The 25,683-nt window shown below is 43.6% G+C and overlaps 2 protein-coding genes and 2 long non-coding RNA genes across 4 annotated transcripts; all 4 read right to left on the bottom strand.

Annotated features, from left to right (window-relative positions):
• Positions 1-328: 328 nt before the first annotated feature.
• Positions 329-1,383, bottom strand: LOC136540253 (uncharacterized). The gene is made up of 3 exons (XM_066532253.1): positions 1,247-1,383; positions 850-1,165; positions 329-764 (listed from the first exon to the last, which is right to left on the bottom strand). Exons 1-3 carry the CDS (start codon positions 1,262-1,264, stop codon positions 418-420), a joined length of 681 nt encoding a protein of 226 aa, XP_066388350.1. The 5' UTR covers positions 1,265-1,383; the 3' UTR covers positions 329-417.
• Positions 1,384-1,545: 162 nt separating this feature from the next.
• On the bottom strand, positions 1,546-2,568 carry LOC136540251 (uncharacterized). The gene is made up of 3 exons (XR_010779911.1): positions 2,366-2,568; positions 1,891-2,091; positions 1,546-1,809 (listed from the first exon to the last, which is right to left on the bottom strand). It is a non-coding gene; the product is annotated as an uncharacterized lncRNA (long non-coding RNA).
• Positions 2,569-3,964: 1,396 nt separating this feature from the next.
• LOC136540250 (uncharacterized) lies at positions 3,965-5,702 on the bottom strand. The gene is made up of 4 exons (XR_010779910.1): positions 5,417-5,702; positions 4,625-4,885; positions 4,345-4,546; positions 3,965-4,266 (listed from the first exon to the last, which is right to left on the bottom strand). It is a non-coding gene; the product is annotated as an uncharacterized lncRNA (long non-coding RNA).
• Positions 5,703-5,948: 246 nt separating this feature from the next.
• Positions 5,949-8,283, bottom strand: LOC136534436 (nuclear transcription factor Y subunit C-2-like). The gene is made up of 2 exons (XM_066526873.1): positions 8,126-8,283; positions 5,949-6,965 (listed from the first exon to the last, which is right to left on the bottom strand). The coding sequence occupies exon 2, from the start codon at positions 6,886-6,888 to the stop codon at positions 6,154-6,156; it is 735 nt and encodes a 244-aa protein (XP_066382970.1). The 5' UTR covers positions 6,889-6,965; positions 8,126-8,283; the 3' UTR covers positions 5,949-6,153.
• Positions 8,284-25,683: the final 17,400 nt, after the last annotated feature.

The raw sequence follows: 25,683 nt of genomic DNA, 5'->3' as shown, positions 1-25,683 counted from the left end.
TGTACAGCACTTGTAGTTTTGTACAGCACCTCCGCCTGTAAGCCCACCTCCGCTTGTAGTTCTGTAGTTTTGTACAACACAGACGCGCCGTGGGCTATGGCGCGACAAATGATTACGTTTATTTTAGAATTTTTTAACGCATGATACAAACAGATGTGATCACTTAAGATCGATCATGGGTAATCCGAGTACATCATACATGGGTACAATACATCGTTAGTTCAAATGGAATATAAGACAACACAATAGAATTTCTACTACATGGCTACATTGATCATTAATAAAGCATGGAACTAACAGACGGCGCAATCAAAAACCCTCAGTCAGAAACATACTGAGTAAGCAACTCATCGTTCGAGTACCAATCCTCAACCACAACCCTGTTGATATGGCTAGGCTCACCTGCGTTGCTCTGACCTACCTATCGCCTGTAGTAAGCGGCCCCGCTTCATCTACGGCCGCTGCGGCCTGAGTGAAGAACGCGTCGTCATCCTCCTCCGCCTGTAACCCCACCTCTACTAGAGCGATGAGCTCGCTCAGTCTGCTAGTGTCGTCCTCATCCTCCTTCGCCTGCAAGCCCGCCTCTGCTATAGCAATTAGCTCACTAAGTCTGGCAGTGTCATCCTCATCCTCGTCCCCCTCATCAGACAACACAATCGGTGATTGAACGGTGCGACCAGCTCGCTTTCTGTGCTCATCTAACTTCTTTTCCTTGTACCTTGCATGAGCCACCTCTATAGCATGTTTCTCGCTGTATCCAATCCCTTCATGTATAAAATGCAATCAGTTAGCAACATGATTATATTACATTTACAATCAGGCAACGAAAATAGACGTTCAAGCACTCACTGGCACATAATGCAGCAACATGCTCGTTTAAGACCTGCATCTGTACTCTTGTCTCCTCCCTTGCCTCCTTCCTTGCCCTCCCCTCCTCTAACATCATCCGTCTCTCCAATCCCCATTTGTTAAGGCCAACATCGATCGGGTTACAAATACCGCGCTGTCTAGCAAACTCACGCATCTTTTCTTTGTGATGTTTAACGAATAGGTTGATGTAGTCAGGTCCATATCCCTTCTTCCTTGCAAGTAGTTGCCTCTTCTTCAGTTCATCCAAGAACTTAGCTTGACCATTGTAACGTTCCCACCTGAATTTCCTAGTGCTCTGTTCAAAAGAAATATTATATCATATGTCTTAGCAAAAGAAACAAAATACCATTTCATATTTACCACAAAAATAACGAACCTCTTCGTACTCAACCATATGACCGCAATAATGGCCTATTCCAAGCTCCGAAGGGACTAGGCCATAGTTAGAATTAACACCACATTCGCACTTGATTGGTGGTGCTTTGTAAATTAACCTTCCTTTCTTCTTTTGTATTGCTTTTGGAGGTTCTTCGGGCCATTTGTTCTTAGGACCATACAACCACTCCTTGAAATGACACTTTGCCATTGAATACACCTAAATAACGTGACATTAGTACATGACACATATAGCTCAACATTTCAACACATACACTTTGCACTTACTTCATGCTTGTTTGGACACACAAACTCCAATGTATTGTCTGGGTTTATCATGGCTCGGTCTCCGCAATGGCACAGAGGAGGTTCCTCGAGTCGTCTAACTACGGCTAAGTGCTTCTCCTTAGCCGTCATTGGAGGGGGGTTAGGGGGAGGTGGAACCCACCGCTCAAAGTGCTCTCGTGGATGTTGCCCTCTCCACCAATCGTCGAAAAGGAGGTACCTGGGGTCAAACTTGTCTGCACCGTCGATCCACTGAAAGAAAAAGCACCTCTCATGGGCCTACACAACAAAAATTCAACAAAATATTAGTAACCTAGTAATACAAATGAAGAAGAAAAATATACAAAAACAATAACTTACATTAAAACGACTGCACGTGTAGAAGCAACGAGCCACTGTGTCCGGATGTCTCGATTGAAACACGTCGGCCGGACGACCACAGTCACAATTAGGGACAGGGAGTTCAGGAGGGACGGGGGCATCTTTGCTAGACTCGTCGGGGTACATTTCTCTAGGACGACCCTGTTTTCGCCATAACTGCTCCTGAAACATGTCTTCCATCTAATAAAACGGTTCAAATTAAACACCAATCAAACAACGCAAATTAATGCAAAATGTAATCATTTGCAATGCAACTAAAATATTATAAACAACAATTATAGCAACAAAAGTATACATGGCAAACATACTTCTAACTAAATAATTAACCTTAACATTGACAAACTCATACTAATATCTTCACCATAGTTCTCAAACATAATTTTCCTACTAACCTTAACTCCCATTCATAATATCCTATCCACCATTCAAACGAAAATAAAATGTGCGTTATTACCTTGAACTAGGATGAGGAGGGAGGGAGGCGGCCGGGGAATGGAAGGGAAGGGAGGGAGGCGGCAATGGAGGGCCGGGCTGCCACCGTTCGTGGCGCAGCGTGCTTGGATGAGCGGAGGCCGTTTTGCTGCTCGGGTAGCGGGACTGGCCACGGTGGAGGTTATACCCGGCTTTGCCGCGCCATCGATCAGGGCGCGGCACTGCCGCGCCAAGATCGGTGGCGCGGCAAAGCCCTGCCACGTCAGCGGCCAGCGCTTCCGGTCGCCGCCACGTCAGCCCTCTGCCGCGCCGCCATGCATGGCGCAGCACAGTCATTTGGCCGCGCGCAGGGCAATAGGTGCGGCCAAAAGTGTTAGTTTTAAAAAAAACCGAGAGTGTTAGATTTAAAATTAAGTTCGAAAAAGTGTTAAAATTAAAAAAAGGGCTCCCAGAAACACTCCTCCCCTTGCAGATAAAGGTCACAAATTGGTTACCTACCTATGAAATTGACGACTGCAATGGCGATCTCATCGTGGCAATCACCGAAGTCATCACAGGAAACACGAACCTGGCCGAAAATCATCTGATTTTGCCAGAAGATTTATTTGAACCAAAACCAAAGCAACTAGATATGAAAACTACGAGAAAAAAGATGGGTCACCTCCCCTTCTTGTCCCCAGCAGATGCACCGGAGAGGAAGAAGGAGAGGGGGCCTCGGCGGCGGCGGTGGTAGCGATCAACTCGTTGGTGGCCGCGGCTGCGGGCGTAACCCTACAGGAGCACGTACACTAGCTCTTAGTTACAAAAAATGGCAAGAATTGCTTTATAATAAGCACTCTTATCAACATAAAAAATTAGTTTAGGTATTGTGTGGGTACCTAAAACTACGTTCAACTCAACATGGGCGCAGGGGGTAGAAAGGCTGATCAAAATTTATTGCTGCAGCTATACATTCGATGTAGAAGAATTTGAATTTTAGAGTCGAAGGTTCATAATATAAGACTTCTCGGCTCTTATCCATTTTTTTTGGAATGAATACATCATTCAATTTGGCAGGCATAATAGTAAAGATTTCATCAAAAACTTACAGCTAGCTTGCCAAACAAACGCTAATAGAAAAAAGAGTACAGGTATGACAGGCATAACATGCATCTCGATTGGGTTGAAAATGGCATAAACTTCGGGTAATTTGGCTGAAGAAAAAGCTAGTCGGACATAGAACAGAAATAAAACAGATAGCAGGTTAAACTAAGTATATTAGGCATAACAAGCATTTCATTCTTGTAGAGTAGATAATTGGATTTTGATTGAGTTATTTTTCTAAGGGAAAAAGCAAAAGAAAAGGTAGATTCCAAATCCTTTTTTCTTCAGACTTTCCCAAACACAAAATTCCTCCCTGTATTCACATTCTCAAATGCAATTTTAGAGCGAATTGTTTGGAGGGGTAGTATACCCTTTTTGATGCATTTGGCACGTGCAATTTCTTTTCCTGCTAGACAACCCGCAATTTGGATTTTTATTCCCTTTATATCCGCCTTTTTAGTTAAGTCAATAGCTTTTTTCATTGCTTTTCAGAATGAAACTCTATTTTTTAATTGAAAAGCTATATATTTCGTAAGAATATTAGGTTGTCTATAAGGTTCGCATATCCTGAGGTGCGACGGCAGGCAACGCATAGCTGTCTATACGTCCATGCCAGGACTGCGCTGCCCCAGCTGTACGCCGCTATATTCTCCTACGGCTGGCGTAGTATGTAAGAAAGATCTAGCTGATGGTTTGCCCGAGGCGTCTGGGAAGAGGAAAGCACCAAGAAAGTGCCAGAGCCACACTCGAGCGAACCTGTCGATCTGAGTCTCCTCAGCCTATGGGTCCAAGTAATCAAAGCACTTCGTGATCCAGGATGACAAAACACCGGAAGTTTTCCTGAAATTTACCAAAGAACATGAGACCCGATGGCTGCAGGAAAGCAATGCAAGTATTAAATAGGCTTTAATTTCTCACTTATTTTTCTTGGAAGCCTCGTCGTCCGGTGGAAGAAAGCCAGTAAACTGAGCCACCAGCTCCCTCTAGTGATCGTTGTCAACTATCCCTATCACTGGAAGTCCCTCCAACCGAAGGCCAAAAATAGCCTTCACATCCTGCATGGTTGGTCAAGGTCATCTCGCGACAAGGTAGGTGGAATGTATGGGTCTCAGGCCTTCACCTGTTATAAGAATAAAACGACTGTTAGTTGCCTCAAATTTGTTACAAGAAAGTTTACGTACAAAGAATGCAATCATACCTGCCTACAGCTACAGTAAGTAGTGCTAGGTCAAGGGGCGGAAGACCGTGGTTGACAACACGGACAAGCTCTAGGAAGCCGGCACGCCGTATGTAAGGCGCATAACGCTCATCCCACTGGTGCGCCCTGGTGTGCGTGCAGGGCCTCAAAGTAGGCAAGGCCACCTCTGCGTCGTTGTCGCTCAAGATGTGTGCTCGGTGCTGGTCGTCGTACTCCACCTCAAGAATGGGGTACAACGGGTGCTGCGTGGGAGGGGCCATCCTGTTACAAATTGATAAACAAAGCGTTAGAGTATTCAAATTAACAAAATTCAAATTAACATTATGTAGCATTGTAAAATTTGAACTACTTGTTATACAATATGAAAGCACATGTATATATTCAAAGTAAAATTAACAGATATATCACGCACTAGTAATATAAACAACTTCACTAGGAATATAAGCATTTGATGAAACTTCATGAAGTCATCAAAATCGACGTATCACGCACTAGTAAGTACCGATATTTATAAACTAGTATCTATACCCAAAATCCCTAACTAAATAACTAACTATAAACTAAATAATAAATACCTAATCAATCCCTAAACTTAAAATCCTAACCTCAAACCTAAAAACTACCTACGTAAATCACAAACAAATTCACTAACCTAACTATCCTAAATCACTAACTATCATAAATCAATAACAATCATAAAACCCTAACTATCCTATATTACTAATTATCCTAAATCACTAATTATCCTAAAACAATAATAATCAAAATAACATAAAATCGAGAGTGAGGTACCTTAGGAGCGGGCGGCCTTAACGCGCCGGCGTTCGTGGCGCGGGCGCGGGCAGGCGCGGCCGCGTGCGGGCGCGTGCGGCTGGCGGCGGGCGGGCGGGCATGGGTGCGTGTGGGCAGAGGGCTCGCTCGCGATATTTATTCGGCTCTGCCGTGCCACGAATCAGGGCGCAGCAATGTCGCGTCAAGATCGGTGGCGCGGCAGGCCCTGCCCCGTCAGCGGTCAGCGATTCCAGTCGCCGCCACGTCAGCCCTCTGCCGCGCCACCATGCATGGCACGGCACAGGCATTTGGCCGTGCTAGGGTAATAGGCGCGGCCAAAAGTGTTAGTTAAAAAAACGACTGTATTAGATTTAAAATTAATTTTAAAAAGTGTTAAAATAAAAAAAAAACTGCACGTTACTGGTATGTGTAGACATGTTTGATTTTATCATTTGGGGATGGCAGCAGGCGCGGGCGTCCGTCGGAGCGTGTGGGTGCTAGCCACTCCCATAAAAAATAGAGATTTGAGGCACTGGGTGGGACGAGGAGTGAATAGCTAATTAATTAATTGACTGCATGTTAATCTTTGATTAATTGACACATCACGTGCATGCACAAATTCTACGTACTCTCACTGTCTCACACGTCACGCCTTATTCGTTCTGTATGCAGTTCCATTACCATGTTTGCTATAGAGTATACACGCAGCGTGACACATATCATGCACATGTAGCTAAGCCAGCACCAAGACGCGCCGATCACTCGGAGCTCGGAGGCGCAGGAGGGAAGCTAGCGGCGCCGCCATGGCCTGCTGCAAACCCTGCTTGTCCTTCCTCGCTGAAGCTGCCGCTGTGATCGACATCCGCTGCCCCTTGCTGCCAGGCCGGGTCCCAGGCCGGAACATGCCAGGCCGGCATCATCGGCGCCGGCTGCCCCATCGGCGGGTAGTAGTACGGCATCCCGGCGGCCGGCGCCCCGCCCGGGGCGCCACCACCCCCGATGACGCCGGTCCCGGACGCCGCGAAGCCGAGTGCGCTACCGGGCTCCTCCTTGGCCTCCTCGCGTGGCACGATGTCGACGAGGAAGTCGAAGACGTCGGTGCGCGCGATGGCCGCGGCGACGTCGTTCCGCTGCAGGGTGCGGCGCTTGTTCTCCTCGGCGTGCAGCCAGGAGCGGATGGTGAGCTCGAGGATGAAGAGCTCGCAGGCCTTGGCGAACAGTACGGGCGCCTCGGCGGAGATCATGCGCACGTCCTCGTCGGCCTTCATGATCTTCTTGATCCGGGCCAGCGGCAGCTGGTGGTTCTTGAAGTCCGACGCGGACGCGCGCTCCGCCTCCTGACGCTGGTACGCCCAGAACGCCTGCAGCTGGGCCTGCTGCTGCTGGAGCAGGTGGTGCTGCGGCACCGGCGGAGGGCCGGCTGCGCCAGGCACGCCCGCTCCTCCGGGGGCAAGGGGCTGGCCGGTGGAGTAGGGCAGCGGCTGGTTGTCCATGGATTTGGATTAATTTGCTGGGTAGCTTGTGACCCTATCAATGCTTCTTCTCGCCTGGTCGTCGGCGTTGTGGCTAGCTGCATGGATGTAGAAAATTTAGGTTACGTGCTGCAAATGAATGATCTGAACGTGTCCCACGTATGCAGCAAATGGCTAGCAGTTCACAATACACATGCAACGTTTCGGACGTACTATTTCTGAAGAGAAACAGGTCTACTATAAGTACTACTGCAAATCGATATTTTCGTTGTGGTGAGAATTAGCCACTGCGAATTGAAATCGGTATCCAAATTCTAGTGACTGGTGGTGCAAACGGATCAGGAGATGACGAGGGGAGACTCGCTATAGGTGGCGGAGCGCAGACGTGGGGGCCTACTTATCTAGTTCTGCTAATAATTATATATCATGCACATGCTGCATATATTGTTCTTGAGAGGCTTTTTCATACCTATATCTTCAAAATAAACATACAAATTGGTCTAAAAATTATCAAAGCATGCAAATCGATCGAAGAAGCTAGCTACCTATATATATCGTAATAATTAGGGAATTATTAAATTTCCCAATTGCCTCATAACTAAATTACATCGATTATATGCATGTCCTCCCGTGTATGTATTGCCCTCGATCTTAGCTTGGTGCGTGGTGGTGGGTTATATAAGCTCGTTTTGTGCAGGGTGTTACTCCTTATTAATTTTGTGCGTATGTTGAAGTGCGTGCTAGTTCGATGAGAGAACTCCACAGTTTTCAAATTGAAGGAGGAAAAACGGAACATATTGGATACTAGCTAGACGCATGTGATATTCAGTATTTTGGATCGAGTTGAGAGAAAAATACATGTTTCTTTTCAGAAACAAAAACTTCATGCATTGACCGTGAGAAAGCAGTATGGGTCGGATGACAAAGTAATGAACAAGTAAATGATGGTATCCATGTACGATCCATTACTTAATTTGAACCAAAATAGAAACCAAAATGATTCTGTTAGTTATTTGATCGAGCCAAGAAGAAAAATAAAATATATGCTTAGATCGAAGGAGAGAGGGGAAGAAAAGAAATTACATATGCAGACACTACGCCTGCTCAAGTTTGTCATATATTTGTGTAGAAAACTTAAAGAAAACTGATCTGTACGTGCAAAGCGAACGACATATCTCAGAAAAAAAATGCACACGATCAATGATGCATGCATGCAGCAGCAAAATCGAGCTTCAAAATGAAGTCAGATCAGACTAACCTTGCGCCTGAACTGAGGTTTTTGCGTAGCTACATATACGTACTGCCGGCTATGGATATATATGAAGCTATCTTACAGGAACAGGAGTGAGTTCCTCGCGGCCGCCGCCGACCAGTCCCAAGCTCTCCCAGCTGCCGCCGCTGCAGGCCTGAGCAAAATGGCAAGCTTCATTTTCTTATGAGAAAGGGGGGTTGGGCCGGGGTTGGGTTGGGTCCAACCAACGGGACTGAAAAAATCGTGCAGTAGACGGAGACATTGCATATCTGAAAGCATATGCACGTCATTTTTGGCTGCTTGGGACGTAGTTAAAATGACGTGCATATGGAGCTATGCTTTGTTCACTGTCAACTGTAAATGACATGGTGCAAATGGAGAGTTATTATTTCTCTCGTTAATTATTACAGACCATATATATAGTACTCATGGTTGTCAAGCCGTGGTTAAATGCTCCACGAAGGGGGGAAAAGTATTCATCCTTCCGAAAGGAAAATGGCGACAGTGGTTATCAGCTTTCACCAGCTGATTATTAACACCAGAGTTAATTACTGAATTATACGCAGCTAGCAGAACAGAGCTCGATCAGCTTCTCTCTTGCTTATTAGTCGCACTGACATGCCTTGTCCACGCGCGCCCACGAAATCTGCCGTCAAAAGGGTCGCTGGTGTCTTTTTTGGCTGGTACCTGCGGATAAGAAAAGATGAAGAGGAGATCGGGAGAGCAGGCGTTTCGTGGCCAGGCTTGGTCTTTTGGGATATGCATATGGATGGATATTATCCGTTCTGGAAGTTCCGCAGCCTCTCAAATTTCGCGCTTACTTTTATCGATCCGGCGATCCCGATCTATGCATCACCTGAAAATCTAAATCTGCCGCACGTATGGCTTCGGTACTACTCCCTCCGTCCAAATTACAACTCATTTCAGCTTTATTGGAAAGTCAAAATATCTCAAGTTTGACAAAAAAAAAAAAAGAAAGTATAAGAAAAATAGACCTTAAGCTCATTTATTTTGGATTTTGGTGTTTAATGGTCAATACAACCAAATTGGACTACTGAATTTGTTAGTGCTTATTTTGCAGTCCAATAGGTTACACGGCGGACTTGGACCTGAGCTCGAAGAAGAGGTTCATCACTCAAAGAAAAATACTAGAGAAAGTGTTGGAAGCATGGAAGAGAAGCAAGAAGTTCAAGACGTGAAGATAAAGAAGCCCCGACGTCGTTGGAGGAGAAGGAGCACCGCCCTGGTCACCACCCTAGGCATGGCGGTGCACCGCCGGGGGTGGCGGTGCCACCAAGACAGAGGGCTGCTGCAGCTGGAGGAAAGGGGGCACCGAACAGCACCGTGTGCACCGCCCTGGTCACCGCCATGGGGTGGTTGTGCATCGGACATGGGGTGGCGGTGCCCCGCCCTATATTTCCAAAGAGCAGCGAAGGGGGACTTGGGCACCACCCTGGTCACCGCCCTAAGGGTGGCGGTGCACCGCCCTATGAATAGTATCCCAACAATCGGGTGTCAGTGACCAATGGCTAGCTGACGTGGCAGGGCACCGCCCTATCCGGTGCTAGGCACCGCCCTGTCCGGTGACCTCGCAGAGATGACCATCTCGGGCACAACGGCTAGTTCTTCACTTTGGGGCTATAAAAGAAACCCCAACCAACCATTTGAAGTGTGAGGGAGCTGTGGGAAGATAGGAGGGTGTTGTTGCACCTCATTTGTGCCCTCCACATGCATAGAGCTTGAAGATCACTTGGTGATTAGCATAGCTGCATTACAAAGTGCTTAGATTAGTTAGACCATGTTCATATACGCTTGCTCGAGGCTTAGGTTTAGCTGCTAGTGAGGTTTGCATACCTCTAAAATCAAGGTGCTTACGCGCACCGTGTTTATACTCGGCGGGGCTTGTAGTCTTGCGAGATCACACCAACCGCGTTTGTGGTGTGGCCACCACCATGTACCGAAGGGAACAAGGCCCGCGACGTTTAGGCCGGAAGCTTGATAGTGAAAACGGCGCGGCGTGGTCCGAAAGAGGCACACCGGTGAAAGGTCCTAATATGGCTAGAGGGGGTGAATAGCCTATTTAAATTCTACAAACCAACTAGAGCAATTTGATTAGTAAGACAAATAGCGAAATGCAAACTTGCTCTAGCTCTGTGAGGGTTGCAAGCCACCTATCCAACAATTCTAGTTGCAATGATTACTAGACACACAACTTGCTATGATACTACTCACTAAGAGCTCTCAATCTTACTACACTAAAGAGCTCCACTAGATGAACTTAAATAACAAATCAAGCTCTCAATTCTAATTACACTAAAGAGCTTGCCACAACTAGTTTACAAGAATATAAAATAGTGAGTAGGGTGATTATACCGCCGTGTAGAGGGATGAACCAATCACAAGACAAAGATGGAATCAATCACCGAGAGAATGTCAAATAGCAAGAGACAACCGATTTTCTCCCGAGGTTCACGTGCTTGCCAACATGCTACGTCCCCGTTGTGTCGACCAACACTTGGTGGTTCAGCGGCTAAGAGGTGTTGCACAAACCTCGTCTACATAATTGGACACCGCAAGAACCTACCCACAAGTGAGGTAACTCAATGACGAGCAATCCACTAGAGTTATCTTTCGGCGCTCCGCCGGGAAAGGTACAAATCCCCTCACAATCACTGGAGATGGCTACGAACAATCACCGACTCATGCCAATCCTCCACCGCTGCACCAAGCCGTCTAGGTGGTGGCAACCACCAAGAGCAACAAGCGAAATCCGCAGCGCAACACGAATACCAAGTGCCTCTAGATGCAATCACTCAAGCAATGCACTTGGATTCTCTTCCAATCTCACAAAGATGAAGGATCAATGATGGAGATGAGTGGGAGTGCTTTGGCTAAGCTCACAAGATTGCTATGTCAATGAAAATGTGTAAGAGCGTGAGCTTGAGCCGGCCATGGGGCTTAAATAGAAGCCCCCATAAAATAGAGCCGTTGTACCCCTTCACTAGGTACTGATCGAGGTGACCGAACGCTTCGGTACTACTGACCGGACGCAGGGCTCAATGTCCGATCGCCCGATGGCAGCCACGTGTCATCCTGCGTTCAACAGGAGTCGTCTGATCTCAATAGTTGATAGTTGACCAGACGCTCCGGCATAAGTGACCAGACGCTGAACCCCCAGCGTCCGATCGTTTACAGTAAGGTTCCAAAACCAGTTTTCTTCGACCGGACTCGTCCGGTGGTACTTGACCGGACTCAGCCAGCGTCCGGTCAGTCACCCTGATTACTGTGCAGCTACGTCACCTCTGACCAGACACTGCCTTCCAACGTCCGGTCAGTCAGAGGCCCAGCGTCCGGTCATATGACCAACGCCAGGGTATCACTGCCATGCCTGACCGGATGCGTCGGTCCCCCTGAGACCAGCGTTCGGTCAGTTGTAAAACAGCAAGACTGACCCTTTATCATCTCTATCTCCTTCACCCTTGCTCAAATATGCCAGCCACCAAGTGTATCACCTTGTGCACATGTGTTAGCATATTTTCACAAATATTGTCAAAGGTGTTAGCACTCCACTAGATCCTAAATGCATATGCAATGAATTAGAGCATCTAGTGGCACTTTGATAACCGTATTTTGATACGAGTTTCACTCCTCTTAATAGTACGGCTATCTATCCTAAATGTGATCACACTCATTAAGTGTCTTGATCACTAAAACAAAATGGCTCCTACATTTTATACCTTTGCCTTGAGCCTTTTGTTTTTCTCTTTCTTCTTTTCCAGGTTCAAGCCTTTGATCATAACCATGCCATCACCATTGTCATGATCATCGTCATTGCTTCATCACTTGGAGTAGTGCTACCTATCTCATGATCACTTTGATAAACTAGGTTAGCACTTAGGGTTTCATCAATTATCCAAAACCAAACTAGAGCTTTCAATCTCCCCCTTTTTGGTAATTGATGACAACCCTTATACAAAGATATGAAATAAGATTCAATTGAGTACATGTTGCTTGCCCAAGCATATGTAAAGGATATGGACAAGTTTCATGAACTCCATATGGTAGCAATTGCTCCCCCTACATATGTGCTAAGAGTTTGGATTGTAGCTTGCACATATGCTTAGATAGGAAATATAGGAGTCAATTTATACCAAATGATGCTAAGGTATAAGAGATGGACCTTTGAAGCGTGATACCAATCGGAGTGCACCAATATACCATCCTTAGCACCATTAGTAACTAGACATACATAAAAACTAGAATACCCCATGAGATCAATATTACAAGTAAGGGTCTAGTTTCCATATGATGAACATAAGTCTAGTTACTTTAGCTAGATACCACTTGATAGCTAGATACCACTTGTAAATACTTGGAAATGAAATCATTAGATATCCTATGCATGCTAGTTTTTCATTTTATCATTCAAACCTACAACTAGCATACACCACACAAGAATGGATATTGAAATTTAAAACTTGTGCCATGCAAGCAAAACATATGAGATGCACATTCAAATGCACCATACAAGTTCATGAGCTTGCACCCCCTACTTGTGTGCTCAAGATTTTAATTGATCCCCTTCCTTTGTCATATCTTATCTCTCTACACTATTTCTCTCCCTATCACTTATCTTTGTTTCTCTTCCCCTTTGTCATCAATGACCACAAAGGCTTAAAGTATAGATAGGTTCAAATTATAGATAGGTTGGGGTGAAACCATATGAAATGAGGATCATTTTCCTAATTTGGTTCAATCTAGATTACTTGCAAAAGATATTTAACTCGGTTTGATCCAAGGACAAGCTTCTTCACACCTCCAAATAAGGGTTATCTTGTACTATGTTGAATTAAACACTTGTAGCTTATTTTCTAGATCAAACACTAGGTTTACAAGCCCACAAACATGTCATATGCTACCACTAGATCATTTCAAACATACAAGCAATAGTGGTACCATACAAGCATCAAATTCATTTGATTTTCATGAATGAGCCTAGGACATGATAGGAATAACTAGATGCACTAAACATGTCCTTAGCAAGGATGAATGTCATGTCAATCAATTTATACCTTGTATTGCTCGAAGGAGAGGCATGTCATATAAATTTGGGGGTGCATCAACACATATTGGAGAAGTCAAGTATGTTCAATTCATTCCTTAGCTTGCAAAACCTTTTTTCATCAAGTGGCTTGGTAAATATGTCGGCAAGTTAATCTTCGGTGCCCACACTCTCTATGCAAATGTTCCCTTTTTATTGGTGATCGCTTATGAAGTGATGACGGACATCTATATGCTTTGTTCTTGAGTGTTGAACCGGGTTGTTTGTGAATTTAATGGCACTCTCATTGTCACATAGCAATGGCACTTGCTTGATCCTAATTCCAAAATCACTCAAAGTAGCCTTCATCCAAAGTAATTGAGCACAACAACTACCAACTGAAATGTACTCCGCTTCGGCGGTTGAAAGTGCTACACTATTTTGTTTCTTTGATGACTAAGATACAAGTGATCTTTCCAATAGTTGATATGTGCTCGATGTGCTCTTTCTCTCAACTTTGCATCCCGCATAATCGGAGTCCGAATATCCAATCAACTCAAATTTTGCTCCTTTAGGATACCATAATCCAACATGTTGTGTATGCTTCAAGTACCTCAATATTCTCTTTATTGCTTTCAAGTGACTCTCTCTTGGTGAGGCTTGAAATCTAGCACACATGCATACACTAAACATCACATCCGGTCTTGATGCGGTCACATAGAGTAGGCTTCCAATCATAGACCGATACATCTTTTGATCCACCATGTTGCCACTAGCATCACTATCCAAGCTTCCACTTGTCCCCATTGGTGTACTAATAGCTTTACTATCATTCATTCCAAACTTCTTGAGCATGTCCTTGATATACTTGCCTTGACTCACAAATGTGCCATTCTTCATTTGTTTGATTTGAAGACCAAGGAAGTAGCTAAGTTCTCCAATCATGGACATCTCAAACTCACTTGCCATCATCTTACCAAACTCCTCACAAAAATCTTGATTTGTTGACCCAAATATGATATCATCAACATAGATTTGCATTACAAACAAGTCATTTCCAAGCTTCTTGGTGAAGAGAGTGGTGTTAACTTTTCCCATCTTGAATTCCTTAGAGAGTAGAAAATCCCTCAATCTCTAATACCATGCTCTTGGTGCTTGTTTTAATCCATACAACGCCTTTCTTAACTTGTAAACATGGTTGGGTTTCTTTTCATCTTCAAAACCGAGAGGTTGCTCAACATACACAAGCTCATTGATGTACCCATTAAGAAATGCACTCTTCATATCCATTTGGTACAACTTGATGTTGTGGGTACAAGCATAGGCTAACAAGATCCTAATTGCTTCCAATCTTGCAATCGGGGCATATGTTTCTCCAAAGTCAAGACTCTCAACTTGAGTGTAACCTTGAGCCACTAATCTTGCTTTGTTCCTTATTACTATCCCATCTTGATCTTGCTTGTTCCAAAAGACCCACTTGGTTCCAATCATATTATGATTCTTAGGCCTCTCTACTAAATCCCATACTTGGTTTCTTATGAAGTTGTTTAGCTCTTCATGCATAGCATTGACCCAATCAACATCCCTCAAAGCTTCATCTATCTTCTTAGGTTCAATGGATGACATAAATGAGAAATGCTCACAAAATGAAGCCAATCTTGATCTTGTTTGCACACCTCTTGAAATATCACCAATGATAGTGTCCAATGGATGATCTCTTACAACATTGATTGGTTGAAGCACTTGCACTTGATTGCTAGCATTTGATTGATCACTTGGTTGAGATGATGAACTATCCACTTGTTGATCTTACACATTGCCATCAATGGTGCTTACTTGGATTTGATCATGAGAACCACTAGCTTGCACATTTGAGTTAGAGAGCGCTTGATTCTTGTTATCTTCAACATCAATCACCTCTCTAGGCCTTAACTCACCAATGTCCATGTTTCTCATTACCTTAACCAATTGAGTTCCTTTCACATCATCTAGATTTTAATCTTCCTCTTGGGAACCATTTGTTTCATCAAACTCCACATCATGAACCTTCTCAAGAGTACCACTTGCCAAATTCCAAACTCTATAAGCCTTGCTAGTAGTGGAGTAACCAAGCAAGAAACCTTCATCACATTTCTTTTCAAACTTGCTCAATCTAGTGCCTTTCTTCAATATATAGCATTTACAACCAAAAACCCAAAAGTATGCTATGTTGGGCTTTCTTCCATTCAATAGCTCATAAGGTGTCTTCTCCATCATGGGGTGACAATAGAGACGGTTGCTATAATAGCAAGCCATGTTGATTGCTTCGACCCAAAATGAATGACTCACATTGTACTCACTCAACATTGATCTTGCCATATCAATCAAGGTTCTATTCTTTCTTTCAACTAGCCCATTTGATTGAGGAGTATACTTGGCCGAGAATTGATGTCTAATTCCAAATTCATCACATAACTCATCAATTCTAGTGTTCTTGAACTCACTTCCATTGTCACTTCTAACTTTCTTGATGGTTGTTTTAAACTCATTATGAATGCCCTTGACAAATGATTTGAATGTTGCAAACACATCACTCTTGTCAACAAGAAAGAACACACATGTGTATCTAGTGAAATCATCCACAATCACAAATCCATATTTGTTTCCACCAATGCTAGTGTATGTGGTTGGTCCAAACAAGTCCATGTGCATCAACTCAAATGCCTTGGATGTGCTCATCATGCTCTTCTTAGGATGTGTGTTACCAACTTGCTTTCTGGCTTGACATGCACTACATGGCTTATCCTTCTCAAATGTGACATCTTTCAAGCCTCTAACTAAGTCATGCTTAATCAATTTGTTCAATTGTTTTATTCCAACATGACCAAGCCTTCTATGCCATAACCAACCCATGCTAAACTTAGTGATCAAACATGTTGACAATTGAGCTTCTCTAGCATTGAAATCAACCAAGTATAGATTATCATATCTAAATTCTTTGAATATCAAGTTAGAGCCATCTACACTTATAATCTCTACATCATTGTCAATATGGGACCCACGGGATACCCCACAAGGAAGGGAGAAGATCTAGTCTAACTAGGATTCTTTCCATGTAATCTTAGTAGTAGTATTATTCTGTAATCCTACTAGGAACTCTCATTGTAAACCGACTAGGATTCTGGCCTCCTGACTATATAAAGGAGGGCGGGGTTCCTGGAAGGGAGAGAGAGACAACACTTTACAATCAATCCAATACAAAGGCTAACGCCGACTGGACGTAGGGCTATTACTCGATCATGATCGAGGGTCCAAACTAGGATAAATTGACTGTCTCTTGCGTTTATCGTCGAGTTCTGCATACGCTGAAGCCCGAACAAACTGCACCGAGTACCCCCGTGGCAGGCTATCGGTGGTAAAACATCAACAGCTTCTTTTTTCGAAGAAAAAAGTGCACTCACTGAGTGTAGCCCCCGAGCCTCTTGCTATTTGGAACAAAAAGTTGGAGGGTCTTGAATCTTATGTTTTTGAAAACTCCTGTCTTGAAGAATTCTTCAAGACAGACCACTTCAAGGCCTCAAGACAAAAAGAACCCAGACTGAGCTATATCCGAGTTTTTTTTGATAAAGAACCTAGGTATATGCTTGGGAACCCTTCGATGAAGAATCAGAGCAATTTCAAAACAAGACCCTCCAGCTCCTTGTTCCAAATAGTAAGAGGCTCGGGGGCTACATCCAGATGGGAGTGCTTTTTTCTTCAAAAAGGCACACACCACTCGAAGATCCCAAGAAGCGCTACACGGTTTCACTCAAGAAAGCACTCGGACGACGCTTATTCCTGCTCGGCAAGACCTGAAGGAACAAGACGAGGCTTCCAGAGCTCAACCATGAAGTGCTCGGGGGCTTGTCGATACGGGACCCACGGGATACCCCACAAGGAAGGGAGAAGATCTAGTCTAACTAGGATTCTTTCCATGTAATCTTAGTAGTAGTATTATTCTATAATCCTACTAGAAACTCTCATTGTAAACCGACTAGGATTCTGGCCTCCTGACTATATAAAGGAGGGCGGGGTTCCTGGAAGGGAGAGAGAGACAACACTTTACAATCAATCCAACGCAAAGGCTAACGCCGACTGGACATAGGGCTATTACTCGATCATGATCAAGGGTCCGAACCAGAATAAATTGACTGTCTCTTACGTTTACCGTCGAGTTTTGCATACGCTGAAGCCCAAACAAACTGCCCCGGGTACCCTCGTGGTAGGCTATCGGTGGTGAAACATCGACAATCATCCACACCAAATATGCACTTGAAACCAAGATCACACAATTGAGCTACCAATAATAGGTTAAAGTTCAAGCTCTCTACTAGTAGCACATTGGAGATGCTCAAATCATTGGATTTTGCAATCTTACCAAGCACTTTAACCTTGCCTTTGCCATTGTCACCAAATGTGATACTATCAATCCCATTCCTCTTATTTTCATTGATGAATTGAACATTCTTGGATCACTGGTCATGTGTTGTGTGCACCCACTATCAAGCACCCAATGCCTTCCTCTGGCTTTATAATTGACCTACAAAAGAAGATCAATTCCTTTTAGGTACCCAAACTTGCTTGGGTCCTTGAAGGTTAGTTACCAAGGTCTTTGGTTCCCAAATGGCCTTCTTCTTTGGGCCCACAATTGGTGTACCAATGAACTTAGCCTTCACACCATTTGCACCCTTAAAAAGCATGTAACAAGAATCAAATTTGATTAAGGATACATTAGGTAGCTTGTTCTTGTTAATTTTGCAATATTGCTCTATATGCCCAACTTGCTTGCATCTATTGCAAAACCGACCATTGCCCTTCACAAAGCTAACTTTGGGAGTGACAAAGGCTGCCTTGCCTTTTTTGGGGGTATAGCCTAATCCCTCTTTGTTGAGAGAAAACCTTTGGCTACCCAAGCACTTTAGCAAGCGGGCTTCTCCACCATAGGCATTGCCTAAGGCACGAGTGAGCTCATTCACCTCCTTCTTGAGGGTCTTATTTTCCACCATTAGTGAGGTTTCACAAGTGAGACCATCATTCAAAGGTGAAGTAGAAGTGGTAGTGCTACAAGAAGTGTTAGTGGGAGCAACAAAATTAGATTCATCAATAAGATCACATGTTAGTCCCACATCACATGATATGATCACTTGCTCCTTCTTGGCTTCCTCTACTTTGACTTGCTCAATGAGAGAGGAGTGAGCCTTTTCAAGCTTAGAGTGAGCTTTGCCAAGCTTCTCATGGGCTTCCATTAGCCTCTCATGAGTGGCATTGAGCTCATCAAAGGATTGCTCAAGAAATTTTACTTTCTTGCGCAATTCTTTGCACTCCTTTCTCTTCATCTCATTGCAAGCGTGCACTTGCTCACACATGTCCAAGAGCTCCTCCTTGGTGTACTCCTCATCCTCATCATCATCATTATCATTCCTACAAGAGTCACTTTCACATTCTTCATCATCACTCTCATCATAATTTACCTTGGTAGGCTTTGCCATGAGACATGTCAATAGAGTGTTGAAGATGGAGAGCTTCTTGTTGATGGCGATACTTGCTAGTGCTCTCTTGATAGATTTCTTGTCATCATCACTAGAGCTATCACCATCCGAGGAACCATCACTATCCCAAGTGACTACATAGCCTCCACCCTTCTTCTTTTGGAAGGTCATTCTCTTCTCCTTTTTTCCTTCTTTTCATTTTTATCTTTCTTGTGCTTCTTCTTCTTATCTTCATCATTATCACTATTGTAGGGACAATTTGCGACAACATGATCGAGGCTCTTGCAATTGTAGCATCTTCTCACATACTCTTTGCTCTTGGTGTGATCTCTTCTCTTTCTTGCACCATATCCCTTCTTCTTCATGAATTTGCCCATCTTGCGCACAAATAGAGCCATGGCTTCATCATCAATGTCACTAAGATCATCATCATCACTTGATTCTTTCTTTGACTTGCCCTTGTTCTTGGATGATGATGAGCTAGCCTTAAATGCTACGCTCTTCTTCTTCTTGTCCTCTTCTTCCTTCTTGTCCTCCTTGTCATCCCCCTTCCTTTCCACATGGTATGTCTCTTGGGTCATGACATCACCTAGTACTTGGTTGAGGGTAATCTCTTTCAATCCTCCTCTTATGATGAGCAATCTCAATATCTCAAATCTTGGAGGTAAGCACATCAAGAACCGATGAGAGACATCATCATCCTTGATCTTCTCTCCTAATGCCTTCAAATCATTAACAATCACTTGCAAACGATGGAACATCTCCAGAATGCTCTCATCTTCCTTCATCTTGAAGCTTGTTAATTTATCCTTGAGGATATACAATTTGGCACTCTTCACCACCGGTGTACCCTCATATATTTCCTCCAACTCTTCCACACCTCATTTGCTCTTTCACAATCCTTGATTTGCTCAAACACCTTGGAATCAATGGCATTGTATATGGTGTTGAGAGCCATTGTATTGCATTGCTTGTTGATCTTATCTTGGTTGGTGGGATCATCGGGATCAATGATAGCATAGTTATTCTTGGTCACTTCCCATACTTGATCATTGATTGAACCAAGATACATCCACATCTTTCTCTTCCAATAATCATAGCATGTGCCATCAAAGAACGGTGGTTTGCCCCCCCCCCACATGATTGAACACAACTTGAGCCATAATTTGACACCGAGGTTGTTAAGCCTTCAATCAAACGGTGACGATGGCTCTGATACCACTTGAAAGGTCCTAATATGGCTAGAGGGGGGGTGAATAGCCTATTTAAATTCTATAAACCAACTAGAGCAATTTGATTAGTAAGACAAATAACAAAATGCAAACTTACTCTAGCTCTACGAGGGTTGCAAGCCACCTATCCAACAATTCTAGTTGCAATGATTACTAGACACACAAATTGCTATGATACTACTCACTAAGAGCTCTCAATCTTGCTACACTAAAGAGCTCCACTAGATGAACTTAAATAACAAATCAAGCTCTCAATTCTAATTACACTAAAGAGCTTGCCACAACTAGTTTGCAAGAATATAAAAGAGTGAGTAGGGTGATTATACCGCCGTTTAGAGGGATGAACCAATCACAAGATGAAGATGAAATCAATCACCAAGAGAATGTCAAATAGCAAGAGACAACCGATTTTCTCCTGAGGTTCACGTGCTTGCCAACATGCTACGTCCTCGTTGTGTCGACCAACACTTGGTGGTTCAGCGGCTAAGAGGTATTGCATAAACCTCGTCCACATGATTGGACACTGCAAGAACCTACCCACAAGTGAGATTACTCAATGACATGAGCAATCCACTAGAGTTACCTTTCGGCGCTCCGCCGGGGAAGGTACAAATCCCCTCACAATCACCGGAGATGGCCACGAATAATCACCAACTCGTGCCAATCCTCCACTGCTGCACCAAGTCGTCTACGTGGTGGCAACCACCAAGAGCAACAAGCGAAATCTGCAGCGCAACACGAATACCAAGTGCCTCTAGATGTAATCACTTAAGTAATGCACTTGGATTCTCTCCCAATCTCACAAAGATGAAGGATCAATGATGGAGATAAGTGGGAGTGCTTTGGCTAAGCTCACAAGATTGCTATGTCAATGAAAATGTGCAAGAGCGTGAGCTTGAGCCGGCCATGGGGCTTAAATAGAAGCCCCAATGAAATAGAGTCATTGTACCCCTTCACTGGGTACTAATCGGGGTGACCGGATGCTCTGGTACTACTGACCGGATGTAGGGCTCAGCGTCCGGTCGCCTGATGGCAGCCACGTGTCATCCTGCGTTCAACAGGAGTCGTCTGATCTCAACAGTTGATAGTTGACCGGACGCTCCAGCACAAGTGACCGGACGCTGAACCCCCAATGTCCGGTCGTTTACAATAAGGTTCCAAAACCAGTTTTCTTCGACCGGACTCGTCCGGTGGTACTTGACCGGACTCAGCCAACATCCGGTCAGTCACCCTGATTACTGTGTAGCTACGTCACCTCTGACCAGACACTGCCTTCCAGCGTTCAGTCAGTCAGAGGCCCAACGTCCGGTCACATGACTGACACTTGGGTATCACTGCCATGACGCCTGACCAGACGCGTCGGTCCCCCTGAGACCAGCGTCCGGTCAGTTGTAAAATAGCAAGACTGACCCTCTATCATCTCTATCTCCTTCACCCTTGCTCAAATGTGCCAGCCACCAAGTGTATCACCTTGTGCACATGTGTTAGCATATTTTCACAAATATTGTCAAGGGTGTTAGCACTCCACTAGATCCTAAATGCATATGTAATGAATTAGAGCATCTAGTGGCACTTTGATAACTGTATTTCGATACAAGTTTCACTCCTCTTAATAGTACGGCTATCTATCCTAAATGTGATCACACTCATTAAGTGTCTTGATCACTAAAACAAAATGGCTCCTATATTTTATACCTTTGCCTTGAGCCTTTTGTTTTTCTCTTTCTTCTTTTCCGGGTTCAAGCCTTTGATCATAACCATGCCATCACCATTGTCATGATCATCGTCATTGCTTCATCACTTGGAGTAGTGCTACCTATCTCATGATCACTTTGATAAACTAGGTTAGCACTTAGGGTTTCATCAATTATCCAAAACCAAACTAGAGCTTTCAACCGGAGACCCACTTGAGCGTGGGGAAGGCCCGGGGCTATCTATGGAGTTACCCGATTGGAAGCTTGGCCCTTGTAAGGGATGCCTTGCGAGGGCCTCTAACAAGAACTAGGGGGAAGCTTACGCACTTCTCGATACTTGGTAAAAATACTAGAGTCATCAATGGGAGTTTGCATCTCTACCTCATATTTATCTTCCGCATTTTTATTGCTACCTTGGTTGTGTGCTTTACTTTCATAGCTTAGTTGATAGGATTAGAACCTAGGTTGCATAACTCTTTTGCGGTAGAGATAGCAACACACCTAGCAAAACCGTAGTTGCACATTTAGATAGATTACTTTCTTGCATAGGTTTTGCTAAGGTAAAAATTAGGGGCCATAGTTAGAAGTTGAATTTTAAGTTTCCTAATTCACCCCCCTCTTAGGCATCACAATCCCTTACAAGTGGTATCAGAGCCGGTTGGCTCAATTTAAACTTTTGGCTTCACTGATGTTGAGCCGATGCTATTTAGAGCGGTTGGAATGGATACCTCTGGATCTCCACACTTTGATGGCACTAGTTTCCCCTACTATAAAGTTAGAATGGCTTGTTAGTTGATTGAGGTGTTTGGAGAGTCACCCGTGATGGGATGAAACCCATTAAAAATCCTCGATAAACCCACTAAGAGTGAAGAAAAAGAAATGAATTTCAATGCTAGAGTTAAAAATTATTTGTTTGAATCTTTTAGCATGAATGTCTTTAACCAAGTGTTCAACCTAAATACAACAACGACAACAACAACATAGCCTTTCAGTCCTAAGCAAGTTGGGGTAGGCTAGAGTTAAAACCCACCAAGATTTCCAAGTCACGGTTCAGACACTTCAATAGCTGCTTTCCAAGTACTTCTATTCAAACATAGATCTCTAGGTATATCCCAAGCTTTCAAATCTCTTTTTATTACCTCCCCCCATGTCAATTTTGGTCTTCCTCTACCTCTTCTCATATTATTAGCTTGGCTTAGGACTCCACAATGCACTGGTGCCTCTAGAGGTCTCCTTTGGATATGGCCAAACCACCTCAACTGATGTTGGACAAGCTTTTCTTCAATTGGTGCTACCTCTCGATGATCACATATATCATCGTTCTGAACTCGGTCCATTCTTGTGTGATCGCAAATCCATCGCAACATATGTATTTCTGCAACACTCAGTTGTTGAACATGTTGAATCTTTGTAGGCCAATATTCTACTCCATACAACATAGCCGGTCTAATCGCCGTTCTGTAGAACTTGCCTTTTAGCTTATGTGGTACCCTCTTGTCATAGAGAATGCCAGAAGCTTGTCGCCACTTGATCCACCTTGCTTTGATTCTATGGCTAACGTCTGCATCAATATCCCCATCCCTCTGTAGCATCGATTCCAGATACCAAAAGGTATCCTTCTTAGGCACTACTTGACCTTCTAAACTCACATCTACCTCCTCCTGTGCAACTTCACCAAAGTTACATCTCATGTATTTGGTTTTAGTTCTGTTCAATCTAAAACCTTTAGACTCAAGGGTCTGCCGTCATAACTCTAGTTTTCTATTTACTCCCATCTGGCTTTCGTCCACAAACACTACATCATTAACGAACAACATACACCAAGGGATAACCCTTGTTTGTTCCTGGTAACCTCATCCATTACCAAGGCAAAGAGATACGGGCTTAAGGCAGACCCTTGATGAAGTCCAATTTTAATTGGGAAGTAATCTCTGTTACCATCGTTTGTTCGAACACTAGTCACAACATTGTTGTACATGTCCTTGATGAGGGTCATGTACTTTGATGGGACTTTATGTTTGTCCAAAGACCACCACATAATATTTCTTGGTATCTTGTCATAAGCCTTCTCCAAGTCAATGAAAACCAAGTGGATGTCCTTCTGCTATCTAAACCGCTCCATAACCTATCTTATTAAGAAGATTGCTTCTGTGGTTGACCTTCTGGGCATGAAACCAAATTGGTTTGTTGATATCTGCGTCGTTCCTCGCAGGCGCTGCTTGATGACTCTCTCCAATAACTTGATAGTGTGGCCCATCAACTTAATTCCCTAATAATTAGTAAAACTTTGGATATCTCCCTTGTTCTTATATATGGTAGCAATATGTTTCTTCTCCAATTCTTAGGCATCTTGTTCGATCGAAAGATATTGTTGAACATCTTGGTTAGCCATACTATAGCTATATCCCCCGAGACATCTCCACGCCTTGATTGGGATACCATCAGCACCCATCGCTCAATACAGCACATGAAATTTGGTTAAAATTGAAGAGCTCCATGACAGCACAAGTAATGTCCGTGAGCAAAAATATTATCTAGCTAAACAAAATTATGATTCCTTTAAAATGAATGATGATGAGCTTGTTCGTGATATGTATTCTTATTTGAATCTAATTATCAATAAGCTTTATTCAATAGGATTAACAAAGCTAGATGATGTAGACATCGTGAGGAAGATCATCTCTGTGCTACCACAAAAGAAGTATGCAAGCATTATCACCATCCTCCACAACATGGATGACTTGAGCAACATGACCCCAGCCATGGTGATTGGCAAGATAGTGGCATTTGAGATGTCACGCAAGATGGGTCAAGAAGAAGCCTCTTCATCAAGCAAAAGCAAAACTCTCACATGTGATGAGCATAAGAAGATGAAGGGCAAGTAAGTTGAGACAAGCTCAAGCTCAAGCTCCTCAAGTGAAGAAGATGATGATGATGAGGAGGATGATGATGATGAGGATGACGATTCAATAGATGATGAGGATGACGATTCAATAGATGATGATCAATCTTCCTCCTCCACCTCTGACCTTGATGAAGAATCAATCAAACTTATTAACAAGGTGGAGAAGATGATCCAAAATCTCAATGTCAAGGGTGTGCCCATCTAAATTCAAGATTTTATATTCACCAATCAAAGAAATTAGCAAAGAAAGAAAGGATATTATGGATGCGGCGAGAAAATGCACTTTGTTGAAGTTTGTCCAAATAAGCCCACACCCAAGACAAAGAAGGTGTGTAAGGACAAAGCCCTCACATCAATGAGGTCCTGGGATGATTCTTCAAGTGAAGAAGAAGACCATCACAAAGAGGCGAGGGCACAAGCACTCATCATCAAGCACTTCACATGTGTGCCTTATGGCACGAGATAACAAAAAGTCTATCCCAAGTGATAGTGACAATAATACACTACTAAAAAAGTCCACTTCTAAGACAATTTACTTTTGTCATAGTAAAGGCCAATAATGTCATTGAAACATATCTATGACAAAGTTATGACGAAATTCTATTCGTCACCTTTGTAGTGTCACATTTGTTGCACAATGATGATTTGGCATATTCCATCATAGATAAATTTACAAACATGACGATTTAGCCCCCATCACTAAACTGTTTTAGCTGACGGTCCAGTAGACCCATGTATGATGGAGAGGTCGACACATGTATGATGGGGAGGTCGACACGTGTACAATTTCCTAGTTGACACGTGGCATTCTCATGTGCATTTACATGGTAGCACGTGAGCGATGGCGTGGCGACACATGCACAATGACTTGGTAGAAACGTGTGTGGTGAGGTGACAGTCACGTTTGCGATGATGCGGCAACACCAGTTTGATGATGTGGCAACCCACACTTCTTCATAGAAAACATTTTGCCCATTTCAACAAAAAACATAGTTTACAACCCTAATATGTCCTAGAATTTAGCAGTTACAACCCACATAGATATATCAATTACAACCCATGTACAACTTCTTATGGTATAAAAGAAAAGATCAAGAAACAAATGTTCTTTGCCTTTTTAGCTTTGTTGACGGTCACTAACACCAATTATAAACCGTCAACATAACCTGCATTTTTACTTAATTC

Source organism: Miscanthus floridulus, chromosome 2, assembly GCF_019320115.1.
Source record: "Miscanthus floridulus cultivar M001 chromosome 2, ASM1932011v1, whole genome shotgun sequence".
Lineage (NCBI taxonomy): Eukaryota > Viridiplantae > Streptophyta > Magnoliopsida > Poales > Poaceae > Miscanthus > Miscanthus floridulus.
The sequence above is the reverse complement of the archived record's forward strand: the minus strand, read 5'-3'. Positions and strand labels throughout refer to the sequence as shown.

Coding starts and splice junctions, on each gene's coding strand:
- LOC136540253 (XM_066532253.1), bottom strand. Junction 765..849: donor TGTTGCTGCATTATGTGCCA/GTGAGTGCTTGA, acceptor TTATACATGAAG/GGATTGGATACAGCGAGAAA.
- LOC136534436 (XM_066526873.1), bottom strand. CDS start 6,888: ATGGACAACCAGCCGCTGCCCTACTCCACCGGCCAGCCCCTTGCCCCC.